Here is a 25,226-nt window from a genome sequence, read left to right as displayed (position 1 = left end):
CTACGCATTACTCCAAGTCCATAGGATCACCCGTGTCGTCGGAAGGAGCAGTCGAGGCGTAATATGCCGGCGGACTGGGACTATAGTCCGAGGGCGGGCTAGGACCACAGCTCGCCGGGGATTTAGGCTCGCTGAGCGCCCGCTGCACCCTCCCGGCAGCTGCTGGCGAGGCTCTGGGCAGTCTTCTGGATTTCACCACGCGGCCGGCGCCGGCACGGGTATCCATGGCCTGGGGCTTGTTGGGTTTGACTGTTCTCGGCCCGCCCCCTGGCGTAAGCGGTGTGGTGTGCCGTTGCTTCCGTGGCGGTGATACCGCAGGAGGCGTTACGACATTGGTCGCTTGGATGTTCTCTGTTGCCGGATTCGAGTTGGCAACTCCCACGATAGGGGCAGGCGTGCCACCTATAGGTGGCACCTGTGCCCGCGCGGTGACGAGGCCTTTTCCTTCAAAGTTCTTGATGAGCATCTGTGCAGCGGAAGCGCGCTTTTCGGGGTCGGCCCTCCCCATATCGGCGAGCTTTGCAAGGTTTGGATCATCGGCCAAGCGCAAAACTTCACTCTGAGCCGCCAGTTCGCCGGTGAAGATTTGCGCCTTGGCCCGAAACCCGTCAGAGTCCAACGTCCACAGCATCGTGACGAAGAGCGACCAGACATCTAACTTGTCTGTCTGCGGCGGCTTTTCCTGTGTCAATTCTGGGGCCATGAAGATTTGGGTACCGGCTTTGGTCACTGCCAACCTGGCCTGGTTGCTCAGACCCATGTCCCCGAGTTGGAAATGGTATTGTCCATCCTTGACGACGTAAAGGATATTGTCCGGTTTCACGTCCCGGTGGATTATCCCTTTTATGCACGTAAGGTAATCAAGGGCTTGCAACATATGATGCAAGACAGTCTGGGAGAGACGCTCTACGCGTGGGTGAGCCCCGGATCTGATCAAGGACGTCAATGTGCCATCCTTGAGGCCCATGAAGATCTTGGGGCTGAATCCGTCCCATTCATCCAACCAAATGAAGTCAAGGATACACGGCTATGGCAGATTAGCAGCAAGTGAGCCATGTTGTGAAAAAGGTTTGCTCACATGTTTGCAACTGGACAGAGCTTCTACCTCGCGCTTGAACTGCTGGTAGAACTTCATGCGCACCGCTTCGTCTGCGATCGCCGATGGTGGTCGCACTGCCTTCACAGCCATGACCAATCCAGAGTCTACATCAATGGCCTTTCGAACCTCTCCGAATGCCCCAGCCCCAAGCAGACTTGTCGCATAGTATCTTATTCCTGATTGCTGCGGCCCCGGTGTATGAATTCTAGTCTCTCGCCGGGACGGCGCCACAGTATCGGCGACGTCGATAGTCCGGGCAAATCGGGGGTTCTCTTCCAGCGTGGCGGCCTCCTGCCTTTGATCTGCTCTTTTGTTTCGTCGTAGTCACTCGTATGCTAAAGCAGTTCGAATTGGTAGTGGTCGCGGTTCACACCGCCCATGCCGATGATTGTGTTGAGGTTTTGCTGGACGACGACCTTACGGCCGCGTCCTGGTTGGAATGGCTTCGCGTTCGCGCCAGAGACCTGGCTCGTCTGGGAGTGGGATCTGTCATAAAACATGACGACGTTGTTCGAATCGATCTCGAATGCGCACTGGGTCTTGGAGATGCTGGATCCTTCCAGGTAGATGTCGCCATCGCGCCCAAGGGTCACAAGAGCGTTATTATTGTCTTTCGAGCGAATATGACCGACGTCGAGGACTCGCTGTGTACCTAATAGAGAAACGAGATGCTGATTGAGAGCATGATCAACGATAGCCTGGGCGCGCTTCCCTCGAGGGGCCAAGGAGAACAAAGCAAGCGGATGGGGCATTTCGTTTCAATATATTCTTAATTCATATTCAACATATGAAATCGCGTTTCGCAGCAATTCTAGCAAGAGTTTCGGAATCTTAAATGGAATTCGTTAAACGGACGTGTTGTTGAAGACGAAGTTAGGAGAGATGCAGGCTGTGCAGATTGAGAAGTGATAATACGAAGGCAGGCAGCCATCCTGCCGTACAACACCTGTTGGTTCATGCCTATATGCATCCCCAGGTTCCCGTTTCGAATATGCAGTACCATGGCCATGGATGAATTGAGAGAGAAGATAGAGAGAGTGTGTGTGTGAGTGAGGGTAGGTATCAGGCAGGGGGCCGTCACTGTCACACATCGGCGCAACTCCCCACCCCCGCTCCCCACCCCGGGCCGTAATGACAGCCCCCATGCCCACGCCCTGGGCAGCACGGGTAAATTGCAGTTGGCGCGTCGTGTACCATTCGCACCTAACTTGCCTAACATAAAGATTTCAGCCAGGACACGCATGACAAATGTTGCACGCGTTTCCTTTCCCTATAGAGAGGAAAGCTATTTTTCCAATGCACTCTCCATAGACTCAGTCAGATTTGACTGTCAGATTGGATTCCTTTATCTCAAGCGACACTTCGCGCTCAGCTTTATGGGCGACACTCTTCAAGGCCACGGGCTATTTACAGCCAGCGAGCGATTGGCCGCGCTGGCCGGTGATTCAGCGCGGCTTGCTCGTGCAAGGAACCGCTTCAGCGAGTCCCCGCCCTCATACAGATCTCAGCTGTCGGGCACCACGACTCGATCACAAAGTTCTGACCCGCCAACCGAGGAACAGCAGCGCTACGATGAACGAGTTGCTCAGCTAATGATAGAGCATAGAGCCTCGTGGCCTCGCACGCAATGGCGCGACGAGGCATTAGAAGAGGGGCACCGAATTCTCCAAGCCAGAGTAGAAGAGGGAACGTTTGTGCATGTTCCCGATTCAACAAACCTGCCACCTTCGGAGTTCCTCAAAAGTGCGAGAGCGGTCGTAAAAGAACGCTGGATCGAGCAGGGTATATGGAACGACGAATGGGGGCCTGGCATGCCGACCGGACTATGGAAGCACGAAGAGCCCCTGGACACGAAGTCCGAGTCCGATTCGGAGAATGACCCGGAAACTCAGGCTAGGCCCCTTTTCTCCGCAGCGGCGACATCGGAAACGCCCAAGAGCGAGGCGAAACTGCATCGGCTTGCTGAGAGGCAGCTTGTGCGCGAACGTGAACGTGAAGCGTCCCGCCCATTCCACCAATTCGTCTACCAGGTCTCAGCAGAGCGTGAGCGGATACGGAGCAAAAGGAAGCCCTCAGAGCCCAACTCCTTGGACCAGGCCGACATCAATACGAAAGCCTACGATAATGTTAAAAGCATCTGGGTCAAAAGAGGGATATGGTATCACCGATGGGGCATACTACCAGGGATGAGCTGGAAACACGAGCAAAATCTCGACGCAATGTTGCTCGAGGAGTTAGGCCCTAGACCAGAGACGGGTGCGGAGCGGGACGGAAGTGAAGCAAGGGAAGAGAACATGACTCCCAGGCCAATATTTGGGCCAGCAGACTCTGCAGCGCCGGATATTCCAGATGATCCACCGCGACTGTTGGCGGATGCAGATGAACTTGGGCTACAGAGTAGCAACAGGGATCATCAAATCCCGTCGCCAACCCACCAGACTCGGTCTGGAGAGTCTAGAGGCGACGAAGGCCCATCTGCGACGGCGGAGTCGCTATGGCGCAGCAATGAAGCACAACCGCCACGAAGAGGAAGAGCGCGACGGACCACAGGCATGGCTCGAGGGCGAACCAATGCACCTGCAAAAGTCTCCAAACCGCAGCCCAAGAAGACGAAGCTGAAACCTCGCCGGGGCAAGAAGGCTTCTGTTGAGGTGCCGCCGGAGCCTGAGCCTGAACAGCCTCAAGCAACGCTGGATCGTCCTGAGCCGCCTGCTGCATACACGCCCGAAACGCCGCGGAGAAGTAGGCGCCTGCAAACAAGGAGTACCACGAAGAAAACATAGCAGACAACGAACTGTTTGCTTCCAGATACGGGATTAATGGGTATATCGTTGCAAATAGCCAACGCTGACGTTGGAAGTTTGCTGTTGGCGCTCATGTGAGGTGTTTTCAGGTGTTTGCACTTTGGTCTCGTGGTTTAATTTCGAATCCAACCAACAACTGGGTTCAGAATCCGAACAAACACATTGACCATCCATCCTACTTATAAAGGGGGAGTCGTATTCCGCAAATGCATATCCAGACAATAACTTCATTCATCTGACATAGTCTCCTCAATGACTAATACGATTATGGAAAACGGGCTGTTTACAGCCAATACATCTGCCGCGGGTTCTTCACAGCCCTTTCATGCGAAGGACGATAGCGGCAACTCCATGGCGCCAGACAAGCCTTCCTCATCAGGCACTGGGTTTTCTTTCAACGATTTCTACCTACAAAGAGCAGAACAGCTTGGGTGGGACACGCAACGGGATCGGATAATACAGGAGTATAATGCTTCGCAGCCAGCGCAGCAGTGGGCGGACGAGACTTCCGAAGACTTCCGCCGCATTCGTCAATCGCTTCTGGAAGACGGTGTCCCCACCAAGATGCTTACGTCGTCCTTTTGGTGCATTACTCATTGCCAGCAGGCGAAGGACCGAGTTAGGGAAAGCTGGATCAAACAGGGCATCTGGAAAGACAGTTGGGGGCAGACAGGGCCACGGAGGGCCGACTCACCGTCCGAGCCGGCGTGGAAGCACGAAGAGCCCATTGAAGTTGAACCTGAATCGGATTCGGAAACTGAAGAGGATCCTCTGACTACCACTCTCTTTGGCGCCTTTGGCAGGCTACGGAAGTCGAGAGAGGGACGGCGATGGCGTGCTGAACGACGCGCCACGCGTAACCGTGAACGCGACGCGAGTCGTCCATATTATCGGTTTATGTACCAACTGGGAGAGGAACGTTTTGCATTCCAAGGTCGATCTTTCCTTAATGACTCCGAGGTCATAAATTCGGTCGATTATAACACCAAAGCCTACGAGACTGTAAAGGCACGGTGGGTGAAGAGAGGGATCTGGGACCAACGCTGGGGCATACTGCCAGGAATGAAATGGAAGCACGAACAAGACCTCGAGGGGTTTCTGATCGAGTTGGGTCCTAGACCGGTGACGGAATACAGGCGCTCAGGGAGGAAGACAGTCCGGACTGGTAACGGGTCCCCTCAAGTGGCCGATTCATACCACGACCCCGAGCCGAGCGTCGTCCGGAGCGTCGAGGCTGAAGGACCACTGGTGAATACTGGCACAACAAGGATGCATGATCCCGATGCGGACAATCCTTCAGAATCGGCGCAGGGTGCGCCCTCTGCAATTGCGCGAGCACGACAGAGTGCCGGCGCCCAGATCATGAGGAGAAGACTTAGGCGACGAAGTGTGGGTAAGCGCCGCCGGCTCGCCCGTCCTGCAGGAGTGTCCAAGTCGCAGCCAAAGAGTGCCATTAAACTCGAGTACGAAGAGAGCAGTTCATAGGTTAACATATGGCGCCAATCAATTTCTTACATTAATATCGCACAATGAAGCATCTCAAAAATAAACAGGTTAATACAAAAGAGTAGTCCAGCTCATGTACTTTCAAGCATTGAAATAGAAGACAAGCCAAGACCTGGTTCTGTCCTAAATGACATAGCAACCAGGTAGGTAGTGTATGTGGTGAATTTTTAGTGTGCTGCAGACGACCCGTACTCGCCTCCCGCCAAGCCGCTCGCCCTGCAAGCTTACAGGTACGACTCCACTAAAATTTCGAGCTGATGGAGCTTCTGCCGATTGCAAAAGCTTGCGACTTGCCTTCAAAACCCAGCCCAGCCCGGTCAAACCCCAGAATATACCCAATACCCAATTGGAATCGATAACGAGGATTGAGTTATTCGTCCTCTTATTATTCAGTATCTCTCATTGATCCCGAGTTATTGCTCTTGAGATATACGTTGTGACAGTTTCAATCATAAGCTGCGGTTTCCCTGTTTTGAAATCTCCAAACTCACTCAGTCCCGTCATGTCGTACAGCTACGGCGGCGGTCAGGACCGCAGTAAGGTGTGTTAAGCTTTACCTTCAGAACCCCAAAGTGCAGTAACTAACCGAATTTCAGAAGCGGAAGACGTCAGAGCACGGAGAATATGTTGACACATCCAAGCCCAGCGCCTTCTTCCAGCCGACAGAAGGCCGGAGCTGGACTATCTCCATAGCCGTGCCCGGCAGCGTTCTGTCTCTGTGAGTCTCCCTCTCATTCTCACCGCCTCTCATCTGAGCCTCCTCTGGTACTAGGATCCGGGCCAGAAGAGACGAGGTGAGAGCATAGTTGAGGATATTGAAGCTAACAATCCCACCACAGCTGCCGCCGCGATGACCAGCGCACCGCCGTCATCAACCACCTGGCCCGCGCCCTCGCCGTCTTTTCCGTGGACGAGATCGTCATCTTCGACGACTCGAACCCGGACCAGCGCCCGCGCAACGTGGACCCGAGCGGCTACATGGGCGACATGGACCCCTGCGGCTACATCGAGCACCTGCTCAACTACCTCGAGGTCCCGCCCTTCATGCGGAAGGTCCTCATGCCCATCCACCCGAACCTGCGCGGCGCCGGCCTGCTCCCTTCCCTGGACATGCCCTCGCACCCGCACCCGTCCGAGTGGCTGCCCTACCGCGAGGGCGTGACGACGTCGCAGTCGGCCTCGCCGCAGGGCGGCACCATGGTCGACGTCGGCGGCAAGTCCTACGTCGCCATCGACGACGACATCCCGCCCAACACGCGCATCACCGTCCAGCTCGACGAGCAGGACGAGTTCCGCGCCGCGCCCGTGCACCCGGACGCGCCCCGGACCGAGGGCGGCTACTACTGGGGCTACAGCGTGCGCAAGTGCGGCTCGCTCGCCGCCGTGTTCGAGCAGTGCGCCTTCGAGGGCGGCTACGACCTGAGCATCGGCACCTCGGAGCGCGGCACGCCCATCCCCAACGCCTTCCCGGACAAGAAAGTGAAAGACCTCGCCAACTTCCAGCACCTGCTCATCGTCTTCGGCGGCCCCCGCGGCATCGAGCACGCCGCCGAGAACGACCCGGCCCTGCAGGAGATGGGCGTCATCCGCGGCAAGACCAAGGAGCTTTTTGATCACTGGGTCAACATCCTGCCTGGGCAGGGCAGCCGCACCATCCGGACGGACGAGGCAGTGTTTATAGGTCTGACTGGGTTGAGGAAACTATGGGAGAACCGGTCTTGAGCTCTAGGGTATTATATGCATGCATCACATAAAAATAGCGGAGAGACAGATAGATCGGGTCACGATTCATGAGCATCCTACTGAATATACACAATGATACCAGACCTGCCAGACTGTAGCCTGTTCTAGTTACAGCCTGGGTATACTAAGAATACCTCTTTTATTGACATTGTCTCGTTCCATTCATTATTTACACTTTCGAATTCGCCTAGGCTTCCTTTCGAATCATGCTACTCCGTTAACCCCCGTCCCATGCGCCGCCGCTCCCGACGCCGGCGCCAGGACATAATCCCGTACCACGCCCTTCCAATCACTCGTCCTGACGTCGCGAATCTTGACCACGATAACCCTGACTTCCTCGCCCGCCAAAAACACGCTGCCGCCGTCCTCGCGGCTCCGGCTTTGTTCGGCTTCCCGGTTGAACACGGGCGCGCCGCCCGCCGCTTCGGTATCAAACGTGTTGTTCTCGAGGTGCTGCTCGCGGTAGTAGCGCTCCTCGTCGGAGCCCGGCGGGATCAGCGTCGCGACGCCAGCCATGGTCGCGCTCGTGCTCGAGAGGGCGCTCGCGTTCATGTCCTGCAGCAGCGAGGCCAGGCTCGAGCGGTGCTCTGGGCCCGGGGAGCCGCCCGAGGGGCGCCGGCCTTGGGTCGGGGGCGGTGGGATACCCCTTTAAGGAGAGGAAAAGGTGTGTCAGCCAGTCAACCAGAGATTTATCACAGTGATTGAAGTATGTATGTACGCGCGCGCGCGAATGGATGGATGGATGGTTGGCCTTACAGTCGTGGACCAATAGCGACACGTTCGGGTTCTCGACTAGGTTGTTCGCCTTCTTCGAAGAGGGGTTCGAGGTCATGATGATTGTGGGCTCGGTCGAGTAGGGCGACGAGGGGAGGTAGGTGTAGTTCATGAGCGAGACGTGGGGCTGGTTATTGGTGCATGTTCCTAGATGAAGCTGTTCGTCGCGAGGTTCTTGTTAGAAACCAGGGAAAGTACGGGTAGATAGATTCCATAGAATCATGGTGGTCATCAACTCTGGGAACGTACGAATCGGGCATTGTCGAGGCACTGGACAACTTCGGGCGGCAGCGACGTGACGGTCTGCTTATGGGTGTCGCCGGCCGAGTCCTCGTAGCTAAGCGAAGAGGAATGCTCCATGGTGGCTATAGATTGGAGGAGAAACAGCGAGGAGCGTCAGAATAACGGTTCTAGTAGTGCGCGTTGTGATCAGTGTGATAGTGCCAAAACCAAGTGTTGTGTTGTTGTGTTTTGTTGCGACAGATGAGGTCGTCATATAGACGGGAAGCTACGGGCAAGCTTCCAAGTTGACTGGAGATCAAAGGAGCTAAAAATGGAGGGGCTTTCCTCCTCCCCCACCTAAATGAGATGCGATAAGGGGCGTCGAGCTTATCTCTCGGTGCATTCCAGTCGTCGATATTATCTCGGTCTTTCATTTGTTTCTTTCCTGTCTGTACTGGTATATAAACCCTGCATTGTTTGGTTTTCTCCCTCTGAGTTGAACGAAGTTAGATTCATATGAGGGTGACCTTGTTCACCTTGCAAGATTTGGGGAATCACGTAGCGGACGCCTACTCCATGTGGTGAGACCGATCATTGGACTCTCGTTGTGCAGGGGGCTACCAAGAAGAGTTCCATCGCCCACGCCGAGTTTTGAGCAAGTCTTCATCTTTTTGACTATTCGTGACTCGTTACACGTACCTTATTGAGGTGCTGCAATCTAAATTCTGGATCCGCATAGTACTATGCAAATCGATACTTCCGCGAAAGCAGTATAAAAGGTACCAATGCCACCTGACACGACTGAGCAACCATGAAGGGAGTGGGGGCTGGCGGCGGCTCGGCTCTAGCGACATGGAGAGTCTGGGGAACCGCTAGGACTCCTGCTATGACGTTGTGGGGAAGAAGAGTCCCAATACATACATACTCAACAGGTCCCCCAGCTTCGACCGGGTGATGGAAGAGCATTCTTATTCCCATTGACCAATCATCAAGCCAATTGGAGCATTCCAGTAGACATTTGTAGAAAAGCTGACGTTGCGCTGCCAAGTAAGGGAGGAGGTGCATCAGCTTGAGATAAGGGGGTGCGGAACGGACATGCTTGCCTGGTTCAGCTGGAGATCCAGCCTCCTGGGCCCAAATACAGCTGGAGGGGTTCGGCATTCAGCGGCCCCCCGCATACCATCGGCTCCAGTGTACTACTATCAACCGAAGTGTTCGGTTGACCGTCCATCGTGATCACTACAGCAACTTCTTCCATGTTTGCGGACTATGTAATACGACTTGACTCTCCTTCCTAGTCCATAATTAAGATCTATTCACACACCCAATTCAGATCAGTAGAAGCCTGCACCATTTGATCTGTCAAGGCAGCCCACAATGCGTTCCATCAGACCTCGGAACCTGCGCCGCCAACACGTGCGTCTCGTCTCCAGCATCGCGGCCTCCTCCGCCGTCGCCTCCACCGTCACGCCCATCACCTCGCTCCTCATCGCGAACCGCGGCGAGATCGCGCTGCGGATCCACCGGACCGCGGAGCGCCTCGGGATCCAGACCACCACGCTCTACACCGACCCGGACGCCTCCTCGCAGCACGCCGCGTGCTCGCCCCACTCCATCGGCCTAGGCGCCGCCAACGGCTATCTCGATGCCGAGCGTATCGTGGCCCTCGCGAAGCAGCGCGGCATCCAGGCCCTGCACCCCGGGTATGGCTTCTTGTCCGAGAACGCGGCGTTCGCGGCGCGGTGCGAGCAGGAGGGCATCGTTTTTGTCGGGCCCCCGCCCCGCGCCATGGAGGAGATGGGCAACAAGGCCCGCAGCAAGGAGATCATGACGAAAGCCGGCGTTCCCTGCGTCCCTGGGTACCACGGCTCGGGCCAGGGCGAGGCCGAGCTGCTGGAGCACGCCAAGGAGATCCAGTTCCCCGTCCTGCTCAAGAGCGTCAAGGGCGGCGGCGGCAAAGGCATGCGCATCGTCCTGCGCGAGGACGAGTTCCTGCAACAACTGAAAAGCGCCCGGGCCGAGGCCCGCGCCTCCTTCGGCGAGGGCGGCGAGGTCATGCTGGTCGAGAAGTACATCGTGCGACCCCGCCACGTCGAGGTCCAGGTCTTCGCCGACCGGCACGGGGGTGCGTCGCGCTGGGCGAGCGCGACTGCAGCGTGCAGCGGCGGCACCAGAAGATCCTCGAGGAGTCCCCGGCCCCGCAGCTCGATGACGTGACGCGGCTCGACCTGTGGGACAAGGCGCGGACGGCGGCGCTGGCGGTGGGGTACGTGGGCGCCGGCACGGTCGAGTTTATTCTCGATAAGGACTCGGGGGCGTTCTACTTCATGGAGATGAACACACGGCTGCAGGTCGAGCACCCCCGTCAGCGAGATGGTGACGGGCACGGATCTGGTGGAGTGGCAGTTCCGCGTCGCGGCGGGCGAGAGATTGCCCCTCACGCAGAAGGAGATCATGGACCGCATCACGCACCACGGCGCTGCGATCGAGGCCCGCATCTACGCCGAGAGCCCCGAGCGGGGCTTCATGCCCGACTCGGGCAAGCTGGTGCACCTGTCGACGCCCAAGACGAGCGCCGACGTCCGCATCGATGCCGGGTTCGTGCAGGGCGACACCGTGACCGAGGCGTACGACGGCATGATTGCCAAGCTGATTGTCCGGGGCGATGACCGCGAGACGGCTATTCGGCGGCTGTACACGGCGCTGCAGGAGTATGAGGTTGTCGGGCTCAGCACCAACATCGAGTTCCTCAAGCGCCTCTGCCGCTCGCAGGCCTTCATTGAGGGCGATGTCGAGACGGGTTTTATTGATAAGTGGAAGTCGGAGCTTTTCGACCCCTTGGCCGTTGAGCCGGAAGTATATGTACAGGCTGCGCTGGGCTTGTATAACTCTACAACAGCAAAATCAGGGGCTCTACTGGAGGGAAGTGGGCCACACGGGACGACCCTTGGCTTTGGCCAGGACCTCTCGGAGCGCAAGTTCACTTTTAGGGCGCCTGAAACCGAGCCCGCGTTCGAGGGCGGCGGCCTCGTCACCACAGTCACGATCACGCAGAGAGGCCACCAATTATTCGACGCCCGCGTCAGCCGCAAGAACCACGAAGACGAGGTGTACGAAGGTCTCGTTTCCTGTCCCACTACCACTACTACTACTACATCCACACCGAGAAGCAGCAACGCTCTGCAGGGCACCACGAGTCTCGAGACGTTCTTCCCCGAGACCCGGATCGCGTCGACGGTGGTGCAGGACGCGCTGAACAACGACAAGATCTCGGTGTTCCAGCGCGGCGTCAAGACGGAGCTGGCGCTGCTGGACCCGAGCTGGTACGAGAGGGCGCTCGGGCTCAAGGAGGCCAAGGCGTCGGTGGCGGCGCCGATGCCTTGCAAGGTGCTGAAGAACGAGGTTCAGGAGGGCGATCGGGTGACGAAGGGGACGCCGCTCGTAGTGTAAGTTGCCTTCTAGAAGACATGCTCCATATCCCCCAAAGTAAAGGTGGAGTAGGGTATAAGAGTATACGGTCGGCTAACCCTGAGACAACTAACAGGATCGAGTCCATGAAGATGGAGACGGTTATCCGCTCGCCGCAAGATGGCGTCATCAAGAAGCTTGCTCATAAGGAAGGGGTAGGTTGAAGCTGTATCCTATTTTCATGAGTGCCATCATACTGACCAATCTATAGGACAAATGCAAAGCCGGTACGGTTTTGGTGGTGTTTGAGGACGAAGGGCAGGCAGCCGAGTAGAGCCAAAACTGTATAACTATACAATACGAAGTGAACCATTAGACCAGAGAGCCACTTCCACCATAATCAACTAGATTCACCAAATAATTGTTCAAGTTGTTTGACTTTATTTCATTTGTGACTATGGTGTGTAATACAAGGCAGAATGGGTATATATCTTTGCATAGTACCCATACGACCAGACTTGGCCTCCGGCAGTGAAGCTTGTCTCCGAGCCTTTTAAGTGGCTGGGTTTGTCATTCGTTTTGATGCGCTTCAGCCACAGATCAATTCAACCCTACCCCGGAGCTTTGTCCATGATCTGCCTGTTCGCTGACACGGGGCTGAATGGGCGTTCGATCCCCAGTCCCCAGGAGCCGTATGCTAGATGTAGTAGAGTTGCTGCCATGTATCCGCCCCTGATTGAATGCATTCGAGTCCCTAAGTAGGACCACCTGCAAAACGAGAACGCCCCCAATGCTGTTTACAATTGGTATTTATTTATACATCATCATTCCGTTACCCTCCGCTGGTCGACTTCATGCCGAAGAAGAGGCCTCGGGCTTCTTGATATCGGCTGGTAGTTGGGGCGCCGTCCGGGGCTGCTGGTTGCGGTACTTGGGCTCCATGATGCCGACCTGTTGGGGTTGTTAGAGAACTCCTTGTATGTCGCGGCTCGTATCTAATCGACTCACCATTGACAATAACCGCCACATGGTGTCGGTCGGTTGCGCGCCCACTCCGATCCAGTACTTGGCCCTCAGCGTGTCGAGCTTGATGTCCTTGTGCAGGCGGCCGGAGTCGTCGTAGGGGTCGGCCTTGGGGATGGGGTCGTAGGTGCCGATGACTTCGAGGGGCTTGCTGTTGCGTGCGGTCCTGTGGTTGTGCGCATTGTGTAAGTGTCCCGTCGCAAAGTGAATGGAGGTGCGGTGGTGGCAGTGGTGGTGGGTTCGGGCTTACCTCGCATGGGCAACGACAATATTGTAGAAGGGCGCATTGCGGCGCCCGAAGCGCGCCAGACGGATCTTGATGGTCATGTCGGCGATTGAGGGTTGGCCGTTTGGTTGTGAAAGGGCTGCCCGCGATCTTCAAAACCGATATCGAACTGCTTCCACTCAATGTTGCGTAGTAGCTACAGCCAAAGGTCTAGTATCCGCCTGGAAATTTCAACGGAGCGGCGGCGCTGGATTGATCCGGGCGCTGAAGGTGGGTGGTTATGGGGGGCCGGCTCAGCCCAACGGCTATCACTTACAGGGGATAGCTTGCAGGTCCACCCGCTGCAGATCAAGCCTTGAGCAGCAATTGACCATCTTTTTGCCAAATTCTCTCCGAATCAAATAGAGATGTTGTCATTGGTCGACAGACAAAGACAAAGCTCCTCTTGGCATCTGTCAAGCTGAATGTCTTCCCGAGTCGCAACATCGTGAAAATTGACATTGATCAGTCTATTAACCCTTCACTTTGAATTCTCGGATCGTTACATAGCAGATATTTATATGGTCCCATCTGAAGACGTACTGCCCGAAATATCACCAGATTCACAGCATGGAGGAGTGTGACGTGAAGCCTTTGGGTGAGGCGACCGCCTTCCAAAAACGTACGCTAGTTGCTCTACAGAGTCTAGTTCCACTCTAATTATTGCGCGGGCAGTGCCTGTGGTAAATTGAATTCAGTGTCGCCAATGGCAGTAAATTTTGGCCGATAACGCACCATCACATCTTCACTTTCTGAAGTGTAGCTGTCTTACTCGTCGCAATGGCGTCCAGATCAGTGCGTATACCGACCCTGTTCCTTCTAGATATGGCTCCTATAGTTCGAGATCGGATCTAATATCTCCACCCAGATTTTGCGCCCGTTGCCTCGGTATATCGGCCGCCTGTCGAGCCGAATAAGTCCACGCCAACTGCCGCTGGTCACGCCCTCCTTATACGCCCGCTCGATTTGCACGCCCACCTTCCCTCGGTACCAGGCGTTCCACGCGCAGCAAGAGTCGTCGCCCTCTCCCTTCAACTTCCTCTCGAAGCCGACTTCGCCCCAGACCTTGACCGAGAAGATCATCCAGCGCCATGCCGTCGGCTTACCCGAGGGCAAGGTGGTCCGCAGCGGCGACTACATCAGCCTCTCGCCTGCGCGCATCATGACCCACGACAATACTGCCGCGGTTATGTCCAAGTTCATCACTATCGGCGCTTCCAAGATCCAAGACCCGAAACAAGTAGTCTTCACATTGGATCACGACGTGCAGGTGAATAAGCCTCGTCCCTTGCTTACTCTGTGTTGCTGACGGGGGTTGAGCGCGCTCACTATAGAGTTGCCTACTTGCCCCGCTGACACATGGAGTTCTCACTACAAACGGGCAATACTAATTTCAGCTGCCAAATTAGAACAAGTCAGAAACGAACCTGAAGAAGTACCAGAAGATCCGACAGTTTGCTGAGTCGCAAGGAGTCATAAACTACCGGGCCGGTCGCGGTATCGGCCATCAGATCATGATCGAGGAGGGCCATGCCTGGCCAGGTACCGTCACTGTGGCCTCGGACAGCCACTCCAACATGTACGGCGGCATTGGCTGCCTGGGCACCCCGGTGGTGCGTACCGACGCTGCGAGTGTATGGGCGACCGGCAAGACCTGGTACCAGGTGCCTCCTGTCGCCAGAGTGAACTTGACCGGTATACTTCCCCCGGGTGTCACAGGCAAGGATGTCATTGTCGCTCTCTGCGGCTTGTTCAACCAGGACGAGGTCCTGAACCACGCCATCGAGTTCACCGGCAGCGAGGAGACCATGTTCAGTCTCTCGGTAGACGACCGTCTCACTATCGCCAACATGACTACGGAATGGGGCGCCCTGTCTGGACTCTTCCCCATCGATACCACATTGGAGAGGTGGATGCGTGCCCAGGCCAGTCTCTCTGCCTTCTTGGGAGACGGCGCTGCCACCAACCAGTTTACCCATGAGAAGATTGACCAACTCCTTGAGGACCGACCGATCGCCGACCCGGGTGCCCCCTACGCCAAGACTATGTACTTGTAAGTTGCCAATTCCCCTGTAGTGGCCCCCCTAAAGTCATCCACTAACCACGCGCCTTAGGAACTTGGCCACCCTTGCACCTGTTGTCAGTGGACCCAACTCAGTGAAGACAGTGACTCCACTCCGCGAGCTGGAAGCCCAGGATATCAAGATCAACAAGGCATATCTGGTCAGCTGCACCAACGGCAGAGCTTCTGACATCCACTACGCAGCAAAGGTCTTCCGTGAGGCCGCCGAAAAGGGCGTAACCCCTAAGATCGCGCCTGGCGTCAACTTCTATATTGCCGCCGCATCTCTCCCCCGAACAGCAAGCAGCAGAGGAAGCCGGCGACTGGCAGGTTCTTTTGGATGCCGGAGCTCAGCCCCTGCCTTCCGGCTGCGGGCCATGTATTGGATTGGGCACTGGTCTTCTGGAGCCCGGTGAGGTGGGTATCTCTGCGAGCAACCGCAACTTCAAGGGACGCATGGGCTCGACCGAGGCCAAGGCCTACCTGGCCAGCCCTGAAATCGTCGCCGCCAGCGCTCTGCAAGGCAAGATTGCCGGCCCCGGCTGGTACCAGAAGCCCGAGGGCGTAGAGAAGCCCATCATTGGAGAGGGTACCGGTATTCTTGAGGCCGACAAGGCTTTCAGCATTGAGGATGCGCTGGACAAGATCATTGCCGAAGCCGAAAGCATGATTGGCCAGTCCGAGCAGAGTGAAACTGCCGCCGCCGAAGCCACCCCCGCAGGCGAGGAGGCCCTGACCGACATCCTGCCCGGCTTCCCCGAGAAGATCGAGGGCGAGATCGTCTTCTGCGACGCCGACAACATCAACACGGACGGCATCTACCCGGGCAAGTACACGTACCAGGACAACATCAGCCAGGAGAAGATGGGCGAGGTGGTCATGGAGAACTACGACACCAACTTCGGCAACGTCGCCAAGGCGGGCGACATCGTGGTGGCCGGCTACAACTTCGGCTGCGGCTCGAGCCGCGAGCAGGCGGCGACGGCGATCCTGGCCAAGAAGCTGCCGCTCGTCATCTCGGGCAGCTTCGGTAACGTCTTCAGCCGCAACAGCGTCAACAACGCGCTCATGCTGGTCGAGGTGCCGAAGCTGGTGACGCGGCTGCGGGAGACGTTCAAGGTCGCGGACGGGGGCGAGAAGGTCCTGACGCGCCGGACGGGCTGGAAGGTCGTCTGGGACCTGCGGAGGAGCCAGGTCGTGGTGACGGAGGGCGAGGGCGGTCAGACTTGGACGCAGAAGGTTGGGGAGCTGCCGCCGAATGTGCAGGAGATTATTGCGCGGGGTGGGCTGGAGAACTGGGTGAAGCAGGAGATTTCGGCTGCGTAAATGGCTTGCAAAAAGTAGATGTGTGATTGATATCCAGTTGTACATTAGAGACGTGTATATAAATCAAAAAAGGCTTTGGACATGAACGAAAAGAAGTTCAAGAGGAAATTCATGCCCCTGATACGTATGCGTCATTCAAGTTTGGTTCTGAAGAAAACAAAACCGGATTGATGATACCTCCTTGTTCTTGAGTGCCATATATCATGCGTTAACACTCTATTCTCGTCTGAATAAATAGCCGACATGCACCATATCTTACAGCAGTATCTTCATTCCAATACTGGCCATGGAGCGATTGCTGTTCACTGTAGCATATGTCTTGTTACAAGTTCCCCTTCATACATGGCCGCCAACAGCGACTTGAACGGGGACACAATCTAGCAGTCAGCCCCGGCGCTGAACATACGTACTGGAAGTGGCGTTCAAGGCCGCAGGCCTGTAAGTGCAGCCCACGATTACCGAAATAGACCTCGCATTTCGATCACTCGGGTGGCCAAGAACCACGACACTTGGGGGTTTCGCACGGGAGAGTTACGTGTAAGGCTACAACGTGCAATATAAATCATCAGAGATCCTGCCTTGAGTTGGGCTGGGTATCACCGTTTCCCGACTACTGCGCCTTCTGTGAGACGGAATGCCTGCAGTATGATGCGTGTGTCACCAGAAGCTGAAATGCAGTCGTCCGCCCATTTTCGTTTCTCTGTATCCGCGCCAGGTTGATCGTCTCGCGGGTTGAGGACGGATTCGACTGGTGACGCAGACTTGCCGGTCCGCTGGGTGCCGCCTCGCAGTGAGGCTTTGCCGCACCCCCATTGCGAGTTCTGTGTCAAGTGTATATAGGTAAGTAGCCTCACATATCTTGCTGAACGTGTAGATCTCTGCTCAAACGGCACCAGACCCTCGCACATTATCAATCGCCGCTACCATTCCATCGCTGGCTGCTATCCACACTTTGTTCGCCAGACCATTAGGAGTTATCCAGAGTCAACGGGAACTTCGAAGCCCGCAAAATGCATCGTCAGCCGGTATTTGAGCAGGATGAGAGTCACGTCAGCCATGCCTACTCACATAATAACCAAGAGGGTTCATACCATCAGGGCCAAACTATTCGACCTCGATCCCCATCGGAGTGGGAAGTAGACTCCCTTCAAGATGACGATACGGGTTTCGGCGGCAGTACTGGATATGCCCCGGTCCATGATGATTCCAGCAAATCCAAAAAGTGCCCCAAAGCCGACGGACAAGCACTCCTGGAGAATGGAAGTCTCCACAATGGTTCTCTGCCTTTCGGCCGTGGTAACGTCTACGGTTCTGCTGATTCACGCCGACGGCCGTCCTTTGACCGATTACAACTTCTTCATTTCCTTCAACACCCTCATCTCCATCCTCGCGGCCGTCGCTCGCGCCACGCTCGCCTTCGCTGTCGGTTCTTGCCTCGGTCAGTGGAAGTGGAACTGGTTCAGCAAGCGATCGGACACCCTGATCGTGTTTGGAAGCTTCGAAGACGCGAGCAGAGGACCATTGGGGAGCTTCTGGCTTCTCTGCCGCTTACGAGCTCGGTACGTGGATGAACGAAAACCAAAATCCCTTACCCCCCTCTTGATGCTTGTCGTACCTTTGTCAGAGGCCGGCCGTGGTTCCTAACTATTCTCTCGTCACTGGGCCGCAATCGGAGCATTCGTGACACTGCTCATGCTAGGCTTCGAGCCGTTCATGCAGGCACTCATATACTACCAAGGCCGACTGGTAACGACCCAACCGCGAACTGCCCCTTCGATCGGAGTCAGCAATCGTTTAGACATAGGATCGTACAAATTGGTTAGAGAACAAGAAGCGGCATCCTTCACATTCCAAAATCAGTCATTCCTTTATATCAAAGGCCAGTTTCGATCAGAGGCAAGTGCCGGATTGGCATCTGCCGTGTATCGTGGGTTTTACGCGAACGACCCTCGGGACGCGGTGTCGTTTACTTGCAGTACTGGCAATTGCACCTGGCCTATCTTCACATCCTTGTCTGTCTGCAGTTCCTGTAACGACGTATCTGACCAAGTTCAGGTGAAGGAGCAAGATGGTAAAGACTTGGGTACAATTCACGTCAATGCAACGCACTTGGAAGGCCATTTCATCACCAAGGCCCTACCGTATGTAGAACTCGCCAATCCAGCCACAGTGACCTATGTAGACATGGTTGCGCGGCGTGATATTGTGTCTGACGAACCGATTTCAAATGCCTACATGTCTGCGAAACTCCTCAACAACCAAGGCAACACCCTGACCTTTGGCAAACTCAACACAATGATCATGGCGGTCGGGCTTATCCGAGCAGGAGCCTGCTTACGCGAACCGCTCGAGAGCCTGGAACGAGACCGAGGTCACGGCCACGGAGTGTGCGCTCTACTTTTGCACCAACGCCTACAAGTCTGAAGTCAGCGATGGTCAGCTCAAAGAAGACATTGTCGCGTCCTGGTCGGACAGAGTGGTAAATTCATATTCACCCCAAGAGCCTATTCGAGACAATTGGAACGCCTATGAGGATTACACAAACCACTCTCTTGATAATGGCCACGCAGCTTACCGGTTAAGTGACCTCCAACTGCAGATTCCCAGGGCGGAGGCAGATAGATACAAACTGCCAGAAAACGTCACACTGCTCTTCAATATCACCCAAAGTACAATAGGAAGCACACTGTCATTTCTCCAGGACTTCTTGCGCGAGCCTCTAGTCTACGGCGAATCGGTCTCCGACTCAATCGTCTCCAAAACCCTGTACGACAGCGCGAACCTCTCCGAGACGTTCGCCGGCGCAGCCAGGGCCATGTCGATTTGGATCCGGGACAACTCCAACCTGACAACCGAGGGTGACCAGCAAGAGTGGGTGCTCCACATCCGCGTACGCTGGCCCTTTGTGACCTTGCCGGTGCTCGTAGTGTTCATGGGCTGCGGCTTTGTGTTCCTGTCCATGTGGGAGACGCGACGTCTACAGCTGCCGCCTTGGAAAACCGATATGCTTGCAACGCTGGCGCACTATTTAGATGCCAGCACGCGAGAGCAGTTAAGGGCGGCAGCGCTGCAAGGCCGTGCGCGTGAAGAGGCCAAGGGGATGGTCTTGAATTTCGAAGACACTGGCAAAGGACTGGAGCTCAAGGCGGATGCGGAACGCTCGAATCGTGAGCTAGACGAGTTGCAGAATGCCTGAAGGCAATGATGCCTGATTGTGCAATGTTCGAACGCAGGAGGCGAATCTGATTGCCGTCAATGTATATATAAATCCATCGCAGCCGAATGTCCTTGGGATGTATGTGTCTTGATATCATTGTCGAGGCTCGGAGAATTGTTGCTCTTCTGAAACACCGTGGTATGCCCAACACCTTGCCCTATGCTCCTTAACCCTGGCCAGCCAACCAAGCCGTGATCTACCCAAACTCCATTTCGCCGGTTCCATGTAGTAAATCAACCATAGAATGCCCCCTCATATGAGATGGTATATACGACCCAAGCTCCATAAACAAGCCCTTTCGTTATGCGGAAATAGGTCCAAGGCTTCCCGCCAAGTCCAGCTGGTCTCCTATCTCCAGCCCCGCGAATCCGTCTTCGACGACCCAACTCCGGCCCTTCTCGCTCTTGTACAGGGCCTCGCAGGCGCCGCCCACGACCAGGAGTCCCGGAGGGCGGCTGCCTTCTTGTTCGATGGCTTCGACGACGCGGTCCAGGGTGGTGCGGATGACTCTCTGGTCGGGGCAGCTGGCGCGCTCGATGACGGCGCAAGGCGTGTTCCGCGGCCATAGTGTTCGCTTGGGAGGTGTGTTCGTAGTAGTAGATGGTTCTTGTGTCTCTGAGCTCTCGGGTTTCTCTTCGCCTGATGCCACTTCCTTCACAATGCCCTTCTCCGCATCAGTGTGCTCGGTAAGTTCCCCGACCAAGGCAGCAATCCTGTGCAGCGCCATGAGGAAAACAACAGTCCTTGTAGCGACGTACTCGGGCGGGTTCGGCGGCTTGCCCTTCTTGCCAGTGCCTGTGCAGATGAGCACCTGATCCGAAACATCTCGCTGCGTCGCCGGAATGCCAGAGAAAAGAGGCGCCGACAAAGCACTCGTGATGCCTGGTAGAACTGTGACTCGGTCGCCCAGCCCGTGGCGCCGGAAGTAGGCGACCTCCTCGCCGCCACGACCATAGATGTAAGGGTCGCCCTGCTTGAGGCGGAGGACGGCCTTTCCTTCACGCACTCCTGCGATGGCCATTTCCTGAAGCTCTTCTTGCGCGGCGTCGGCGTTGCCGGGGAACTTGCGGGCGATGTGCACCGGTGTGCGACGCGGTATTAAATCGAGAACGCCGGCAGGTACCAGCTTGTCGGCGAGGATGAGATCGGCGGTTTGAATAGCTTTGTGCGTGGCCTGTGTCAGTAGATCTGGGTGCCCTGGGCCGGAGCCAGCAAGAATGACGCGACCCCTGGCTGAGGGATCTGACTTGGCTGTAGGACGACCGATGGACTCGGGCGCATTGACTCCCTCGTAGGACTTCAGAATGCCGGCCACATCTTCGTCGCTAACTGCCGCAAGACGCTTGAGTGGCCAGTATTCACAAATCTGACTGAGCCACCGCATTCTCCTGTTCTTTGCCGCGTCGAGATCCGCCTCTCTCACCAACTTGTTGAAGGTAGCAGTCTGGTCGAGGGAATCGTCTAGGTCTCCGCCGTCCGCCAATGCGGAGTGTAAAAGGTGATCTTCTTCCTGTATGCGCCTTCGAGCATCACCCAATCGTGAACATGCCGCTCCTAAATCTTGAGGCAAAGAAGCAGCGATCTCGCGACGTATTCTCGAAGCCAGTTTGCAGCCGCGACCGTTGGTTGTAACGCCGATCTGTAAGGGGCCGTCGGTATGGGTGGAAAGGAGGCTGAAGGAAGACAGCTGGGTCGCGTCGACGACGTTGACGGGAATGCGGTTTCGCTTGCAGAAGCTCGATATCTGTGCACCTAGAGCATGTCATGTCAGTATTAGTCGGCAGAAGGGGTAAGTGGTTCACTGTATGTCTTACTCTGCGGATCGCGGGGTCCTGACGTGACAAAGACGGCATCAACAATACCTCCCAGTTCCTCGCGCCCCAAGGTTAATGCATCGTTCTCTTCGAAAGACTTCTTCACCCACTTCACTTCTCCGGCATCAACTCTTTTCTGCAGTGCATAATGCAACTCTGCCGCGGCCGGCGCAACCAGAAGTGGGCATGCGCCAACGTTGAAAGACTGGGCGCAACGGGATGCGGCAAGGGGGTTCGAGCCCACGATCAGATGGACGTGCGACCGCGCATCCGTCGTCGTGAGCATGGATATATGGCTCGCCATCATCAGCTTTGCTGTATGTCTCCTCCTACTACGCACCTACTTGTCAACCAAAGACAAGCGTGTGACTTCTAGAACGACTGGGATGTTTCAAGAGTTCCAGAGAGGCGGGCAGACAGTGTCGCAGGTTACAATGTGCAGATCCAGGCGACAACAACAATGCGACAAAAAGATAGAGAAGGAAGGAGAAGAGTAGATACTCTGGGATCACCTTGACTCAAGTATGGACACTTGACAACGGCCTAATAGCCCCGGGGAAGTCTGCCAGTTTCGACTTATTAGACATCTCCGGAATCGCACGAGTCGACAACGGACTCTGGTGACTAGAGGGGAGGGAGTTTTGCCCCACGTAGAAAATGTTGCGATGGCGCAATTGCAGATTACCGTAGTAGCTGGAACCCAAAGCCCGAGGGGGACGAGATGGGGGATTCTGATGACCAATCCCATGGCCAAATAGCGCTTTTCTCAGCACATGGTGGGGTGAGTCTTCCGCGGGGTAGTAACTATTGCGCCAGTGCGCCACTGAGGGAAGGCTTATTAACGGGCTCACAGGCCCAGAAGGACAGGGAGCACAGGCGGCTCTGGCTCTGCTAGCCACTAGCTCCCAGGCGATAAGCAGGGCCTCGAATCCCGTTATCGCACCAATAACCGCAAGGATCAAGTAAGCCCGGCTGCCCGCGGAAGTACCAACGGAGATCTGGATCTGGGATAGCGTCTTGGAACCACCAGACGACAAGCATTCAATATGGCTAGGTAAGTGTAGATAGAGGCATGGAGGTCATGAACGTGGCTATAAGGTGTCAACAGCATCATGCCTTTCGTCGGTCAGTCATTGTCTTGTCTGGTGGCCGACGGCTGATTTGTGAAAGTCTGACAAGCAAAAGGTATATGTGGTAGCACTTTACACTTGATGCCGATTCTAGATACCTACCTAGTATACCTATTAGTATCAGTATGCCGTTCCTCGGTCGTCATTGTGGCTCAGTTGATATCATTGAGTTATGGGCGACAATCGGATGTGTGTTAGGCTGATGGGCAAATGTGGTAGCTTACACCTGAAGTCATTCGCAGTTGCAGTTGCCAACCACACCACTGGCCCGGAACATGGAAGAACATTGCCGAAAATCACCAATGGACTCTGAAAGGCACTTTATCTTCCTTCCTCTGAAGTCAGTATCTGTGCAACTGCCTGGGGCTGATGCTGAGGTTGAGAGCTTGTCCACCATGCATTCACCAAACCGTGTATCTGCCCGGGAAAGGGGGTTGTGACCTTACTGGCACCCCAGGTTGGCATTAATTTTATCGGTGATGCTGGGCCCCATGTTGCTCTTTCCCTACGAAGAGCCAAAATAACTGGAAAATTGGCAGGAGGTAGAAAGACAAACGCGTTCGACGAGTTACCAATGGTTGCCATCGTAGTTGGGTCCCCATCCGTGTGATTGTAGAGGCATGACCTGTTTTTCCTTCCTCAGCACTCGTCCAGTGCCCTCAACTATCATCTTTCCCAAAGCTGGGCCGTACCTGCCCATCAGGTACCCATCCTAGTCTGATATCGTCAGTCGTAATCACCAACACAATCCTCCTCTTGCACTTGATCAAAGGACTTTGACACATTGTTGCATCGGCCTGCGTGCTGCATGGTCATTATCCCAATCAATTCCTGCACAAGAAGCCGATAGACCCTTCAGGAACTACCTACCTCAGTTCATTGTCGTCCCTCTTCATCAGAAATTGAGTTGCAGTTGACTGAATTGCGACATCCTGGCCCGACAAGGTCATCGAAGAGGTAAGGTTTCTCTCAACACACGAGCAAACATGCTGCTTGCCCTCAAGCAGCATTGGGAGGGAAAAGAAAAAACTAATTTTGACAAATAGTCTTCAATTCCGATCGACTTTCGACCAGCGTTTGACATTAGGTCGGATTTCCTCCAGGGCTATTGGTTTCCGACAGCAAAAGGTATCCCCAGGTTATCCAAACAATCATCGCCCTCCCCCAATCTGCAAGATGTGTATAATTCACTACTACATGTGCCGGTACTGCCATCTTGGCTACCCTGGCCACACCCTGTACTGCCCGCACTTTCACCCACCCTTTCGGGCCTGCCCCCTAGGTACCCAGTTCAAGTTCGTCATTGCCGAGCCAGAGCAATGCTTCCTGGCCCCGGACCATGCCCAGATAGAGAGCGCTGGTTTCCAGTACGTCGACATCTATGATGACAACGGCATGATTGTTGGCCAACGTCCTTGTGCGCGCTTCGTCCCGGCAGGTACCGCTACAGATGCTGGCACAAATCAGCAGCCCTTGTACCGAGGAGCATTCTTTGAACCAATCACCACCATATTAGAGGTGGAAAGCGACCCGGAAGCACAATACGATGACCCTGAAGCACAATACGAGTTTGTAGATCAAACTCAGCGTGTGGACGCGGCGCTCGTGAACTACCGGACATCACATCCGTCTGTTCCCGGAAGAGGAAGAGGAATACAGCGACCAGACCTCGTCGATCGCTCCGAGTACGGGTCTCGCTCAAGTTCGCAGGTGGCTGCAGCCGTCATTACCAAGAGATCAAGTTCGATGCCAGCGGAGGCAGAAAGATCGGGAACCATGGAAGAAGAGGAAGAGAGTGATGCCGTCGAGTTGACCTACGCAGACCCGGTCAAAGCAGCATCGACGCCAGGTGGTGGCCAGTCGCCAACAGTCGCATCGCCCAAGGTATCCACGCTCGATCCTTCCCTGCCCCCTTTACCCTCAGAAGAGACCCGGCACCCCAAGCAGCTGGGCCGGATTAATAACACAAGATAAGGGCAGGGGCAAAGAGGTTGTTGTCCAGCCGCCGTCCTCGCTTTCAGATATCGGTTGTCATGCCCCTATCACTCCAGCAAACAAGAAGGGGAAAGAAGCTTCACCAATGGGATCACCAGTTAAAGAGACTCCCAAGGATCAACGAGGCGAAGGCTCTGCAGCTGCTACTTCGCACGATGTGACCCCGACATCGCCTGCCTTGTCGTCAGACACAAACACAACCACAACCGCTCCGTCGACCGAGACAAAGACCCCGTCGGTCCACAGACTGCCCCTTACTGAACCGAGTGAGTTCCCCTCGCTCCAAGCAATAGCAGGACCATCAACGCCGAGCGGTGCTCAACCCGAGAGACCTGTGGTGCGATCTTGGGCGTCCCTCTTGGGACCCAAGAAGCATCCTGTGCCACCCCCTGAGCACGCTGAAGCCGCATGAAGCCACACCATCCAAGCCGCCTGCGGAGAAGACGCCCCCGAAGCCGCAGCCGGAACCAAAGCAGAAGAAGCAAGAGGCATCCATTGGCAAGAACAAGAGCCCAGGCGCAGTAACCATTGGCCGTTCGTACGCCATGGGGCCGGCAAAACGACCACAGCCGGAGGCGGACACCGTACAGGTACCAATCAGTCCTCCCACCGCTGACGACAAACCACCCCTGCCCGGAACGTCTTCAACTGCCGCTGCCTCCACCACCAGACCGGTCCTAAGCTACAGCGCAGCGCTTGCCAGTGGCGTCAACAACAGCAAAGGTCCAGCGGTTATGCCGGTCAAGCCAACAAAGAAGGGCAAGAACAGCGACTGGGCCGCACCTCCCCCTTCGTGGGGACGAAAGTAATAACCAATGGCGTCTAGTGGAAGGGTTCG

At 55.7% G+C, this 25,226-nt stretch overlaps 12 protein-coding genes across 12 annotated transcripts; 8 read left to right on the top strand and 4 right to left on the bottom strand.

The window, feature by feature from the left end:
• Positions 1-7: 7 nt before the first annotated feature.
• On the bottom strand, positions 8-1,851 carry PG997_009215 (kinase-like protein; the record flags this gene model as incomplete). The annotated part of the gene is made up of 3 exons (XM_066813530.1): positions 8-1,027; positions 1,079-1,401; positions 1,473-1,851. 3 exons carry the CDS (start codon positions 1,849-1,851, stop codon positions 8-10), a joined length of 1,722 nt encoding a protein of 573 aa, XP_066665492.1.
• A 624-nt stretch (positions 1,852-2,475) lies between these two features.
• On the top strand, positions 2,476-3,882 carry PG997_009214 (uncharacterized protein; the record flags this gene model as incomplete). The annotated part of the gene is made up of 1 exon (XM_066813529.1): positions 2,476-3,882. The coding sequence occupies one exon, from the start codon at positions 2,476-2,478 to the stop codon at positions 3,880-3,882; it is 1,407 nt and encodes a 468-aa protein (XP_066665491.1).
• A 288-nt stretch (positions 3,883-4,170) lies between these two features.
• PG997_009213 (uncharacterized protein) lies at positions 4,171-5,388 on the top strand (the record flags this gene model as incomplete). The annotated part of the gene is made up of 1 exon (XM_066813528.1): positions 4,171-5,388. The coding sequence occupies one exon, from the start codon at positions 4,171-4,173 to the stop codon at positions 5,386-5,388; it is 1,218 nt and encodes a 405-aa protein (XP_066665490.1).
• Positions 5,389-5,911: 523 nt separating this feature from the next.
• PG997_009212 (methyltransferase C9orf114) lies at positions 5,912-7,131 on the top strand (the record flags this gene model as incomplete). The annotated part of the gene is made up of 3 exons (XM_066813527.1): positions 5,912-5,950; positions 6,006-6,127; positions 6,249-7,131. 3 exons carry the CDS (start codon positions 5,912-5,914, stop codon positions 7,129-7,131), a joined length of 1,044 nt encoding a protein of 347 aa, XP_066665489.1.
• A 225-nt stretch (positions 7,132-7,356) lies between these two features.
• Positions 7,357-8,286, bottom strand: PG997_009211 (uncharacterized protein; the record flags this gene model as incomplete). Its single annotated transcript, XM_066813526.1, has 3 exons — positions 7,357-7,798; positions 7,929-8,083; positions 8,176-8,286. The coding sequence occupies 3 exons, from the start codon at positions 8,284-8,286 to the stop codon at positions 7,357-7,359; spliced, it is 708 nt and encodes a 235-aa protein (XP_066665488.1).
• Positions 8,287-9,525: 1,239 nt separating this feature from the next.
• On the top strand, positions 9,526-11,890 carry PG997_009210 (carbamoyl-phosphate synthase subunit L; the record flags this gene model as incomplete). The annotated part of the gene is made up of 5 exons (XM_066813525.1): positions 9,526-10,277; positions 10,304-10,499; positions 10,522-11,594; positions 11,693-11,771; positions 11,828-11,890. 5 exons carry the CDS (start codon positions 9,526-9,528, stop codon positions 11,888-11,890), a joined length of 2,163 nt encoding a protein of 720 aa, XP_066665487.1.
• Positions 11,891-12,408: 518 nt separating this feature from the next.
• Positions 12,409-12,906, bottom strand: PG997_009209 (ribosomal protein S16; the record flags this gene model as incomplete). Its single annotated transcript, XM_066813524.1, has 3 exons — positions 12,409-12,507; positions 12,565-12,745; positions 12,830-12,906. The coding sequence occupies 3 exons, from the start codon at positions 12,904-12,906 to the stop codon at positions 12,409-12,411; spliced, it is 357 nt and encodes a 118-aa protein (XP_066665486.1).
• A 718-nt stretch (positions 12,907-13,624) lies between these two features.
• PG997_009208 (homoaconitate hydratase) lies at positions 13,625-16,232 on the top strand (the record flags this gene model as incomplete). Its single annotated transcript, XM_066813523.1, has 5 exons — positions 13,625-13,639; positions 13,683-14,114; positions 14,254-14,897; positions 14,959-15,142; positions 15,207-16,232. 5 exons carry the CDS (start codon positions 13,625-13,627, stop codon positions 16,230-16,232), a joined length of 2,301 nt encoding a protein of 766 aa, XP_066665485.1.
• A 1,152-nt stretch (positions 16,233-17,384) lies between these two features.
• On the top strand, positions 17,385-19,428 carry PG997_009207 (uncharacterized protein; the record flags this gene model as incomplete). The annotated part of the gene is made up of 3 exons (XM_066813522.1): positions 17,385-17,868; positions 17,908-18,539; positions 18,619-19,428. 3 exons carry the CDS (start codon positions 17,385-17,387, stop codon positions 19,426-19,428), a joined length of 1,926 nt encoding a protein of 641 aa, XP_066665484.1.
• Positions 19,429-19,750: 322 nt separating this feature from the next.
• On the bottom strand, positions 19,751-21,567 carry PG997_009206 (uroporphyrin-III; the record flags this gene model as incomplete). Its single annotated transcript, XM_066813521.1, has 2 exons — positions 19,751-21,201; positions 21,264-21,567. 2 exons carry the CDS (start codon positions 21,565-21,567, stop codon positions 19,751-19,753), a joined length of 1,755 nt encoding a protein of 584 aa, XP_066665483.1.
• A 2,002-nt stretch (positions 21,568-23,569) lies between these two features.
• On the top strand, positions 23,570-24,367 carry PG997_009205 (uncharacterized protein; the record flags this gene model as incomplete). Its single annotated transcript, XM_066813520.1, has 1 exon — positions 23,570-24,367. One exon carries the CDS (start codon positions 23,570-23,572, stop codon positions 24,365-24,367), a length of 798 nt encoding a protein of 265 aa, XP_066665482.1.
• A 106-nt stretch (positions 24,368-24,473) lies between these two features.
• On the top strand, positions 24,474-25,197 carry PG997_009204 (uncharacterized protein; the record flags this gene model as incomplete). The annotated part of the gene is made up of 2 exons (XM_066813519.1): positions 24,474-24,654; positions 24,701-25,197. 2 exons carry the CDS (start codon positions 24,474-24,476, stop codon positions 25,195-25,197), a joined length of 678 nt encoding a protein of 225 aa, XP_066665481.1.
• Between the last annotated feature and the right edge of the window lie 29 nt (positions 25,198-25,226).

The sequence above is a fragment of the Apiospora hydei genome (genome assembly GCF_038363865.1).
Source record: "Apiospora hydei strain CBS 114990 chromosome Unknown utg000007l_segment0_segment0, whole genome shotgun sequence".
In the NCBI taxonomy this organism is placed as follows: Eukaryota; Fungi; Ascomycota; class Sordariomycetes; order Amphisphaeriales; family Apiosporaceae; genus Apiospora; species Apiospora hydei.
This window is presented reverse-complemented; position numbering and strand designations above follow the sequence as displayed.